Source organism: Phytophthora parasitica, assembly GCF_000247585.1.
Source record: "Phytophthora parasitica INRA-310 unplaced genomic scaffold supercont2.411, whole genome shotgun sequence".
NCBI classification, from domain to species: Eukaryota; Oomycota; class Peronosporomycetes; order Peronosporales; family Peronosporaceae; genus Phytophthora; species Phytophthora nicotianae.
The window spans coordinates 1-1679 of NW_008649397.1; the positions used below are offsets into that span (position 1 = coordinate 1).

Here is a 1679-nt window from a genome sequence, read left to right on the forward strand (position 1 = left end):
CTGTGCTCCTCATGCGCGAATCCAATCGGCCATCGCGTTCTCCGTCCAATTTTGAACGATTTCAGACTGATTCAGTCTGGCGCAAGAAGTTCCGCTTTGGCAAGGGCGAGATTTTGCGGCTTGTGCAGCTCTTTTGTTTGCCTGAACCATTCCCTACTACACAGCGATATAATGTTTCAGCGCTCGAAGGGTTATGTATCTTCCTACGGCGAATGGCTTACCCTGTACGGCTCGACGACTTAGAAGACTTTTTCGGACGTGATACAACTGCGATTTCGTCCATTTCTAGCGCTGTTCTTGACTTTATTTATGACAAATTCAACCATCTCCTAGAATTTGACCGCTCCCGGCTTAATGCTGATACACTTTCGGCGTACGCTGAAGCAATTCATGCTAAAGGAGCCCCTCTGCAAACCTGCGTCGGGTTTATAGATGGCACAGTACGAGGCACCTGTCGTCCGACACGAAATCTGCGCTACATGTACAAGTTGTAGATATAGCGCTGTACAATACAGCGGACACAAGGTCAGGAAATTTCTAGATGTGAATGTTTTGCTTTAGAACTAAAACTCGTTTGTTGTGGTAGAGAAAACACGCACTTAAGTATCAGTCCGTGATAGCTCTTGATGGCATCATAATTCATCTCAGCAGACCTTATGCTGGCACTTGCCACGATGCTTTCATACTTCATCAGAGCAAATTACTTGACGTGACCGCTGAATCTCTTAGTGCAGATGGAAATCATTTTGTTTTCTATGGAGATCCTGCTTACGGTACATTATTGCACCTTTTAAAGGTGCACAATTATCGACAGACAAAGAAGCGTTTAATCAGCGCATGAGTTCCGAGTAAGCGTTGAATGGGGCTTCGGGAAAATTATTCGCTGCTGGGCATTCGTTGATTGTGCAAAAAAAAAAATATCAAAAGCTCTATCTACAGCGTATTGGAAAGATGTACATTGCTGGAACATTGTTGGCAAACGTACGCACTTGCCTGCGTGGTAGTCAGACATCTTCTTTCTTCGCAATGACACCACCAACAGTTGAACACTACTTAGGACTTGAATAAGCAGTACAACTTTTTATTTGGATATCTTTCTATCAGCTGGGCCATAAGACCCATCTCAGACGGCATGATCGCTAGCATTCTGTCCGTTTTGTCCTTGTTCTGCTGTGGCCGGTGCTCTTCAAGCGTGAGCCGTCGTTCTTCTACCTGTAGCTGCCGCTCTTTCAATGAGTCTCTATTGTTGCGCGATGACGCGCGGTCCTCAAGGAAACCTAATAATGCATCCGTACCTGACCGCTTTTTCTTTTTTGTTGAAGGTGGTGTCGCCAAGTCCGTGTCTGAGCTGAGAGCTCGTTTGTTACGCATGCCTTCCATGGCGCTACGAACTATGTCAGCAGACGCAGCTTCACGGCGCTCAGCATCTCGTTTTTTTTCAGTTTTGTCTGCCTTTTGTTGTGCATGTCTCTCTGTCTACATGTAAGAACATGAATTAGCTTTTTTTAAGTAGGTCAAGAAACACAGCATTACATCGTACTAGTTCAAAACAGTCTGTAAGTAGCTGCTCCCGTTCTTCGTAGTCTTCTGCTGCGCCGGACGCCCTTAACGACTCCAGCTCCTCACGCTTGAACACGTCCATGAGCGTGTAAAAGCGACGACGGCACACTTTACCGTCG

The 1679-nt window shown here is 46.0% G+C and overlaps 2 protein-coding genes across 2 annotated transcripts in view; one reads left to right on the top strand and one right to left on the bottom strand.

Moving 5' to 3' along the window:
* Window positions 1–7: 7 nt before the first annotated feature.
* PPTG_24940 (hypothetical protein) lies at window positions 8–415 on the top strand (the record flags this gene model as incomplete). Its single annotated transcript, XM_008918981.1, has 1 exon — window positions 8–415. A coding segment is annotated over one exon (406 nt), but the record flags the coding sequence as incomplete, so codon positions are not given.
* Window positions 416–1053: 638 nt separating this feature from the next.
* Window positions 1054–1679, bottom strand: part of PPTG_24941 (hypothetical protein) — a gene marked incomplete at both ends in the record, with an annotated part of 3849 nt that continues 3223 nt past the window's right edge. The window contains 2 exons of the mRNA XM_008918982.1: window positions 1054–1476; window positions 1541–1627. Coding sequence (XP_008917230.1) covers window positions 1054–1476; window positions 1541–1627 — 510 coding nt within the window. The remainder of the gene's footprint in view (window positions 1477–1540; window positions 1628–1679) is intronic.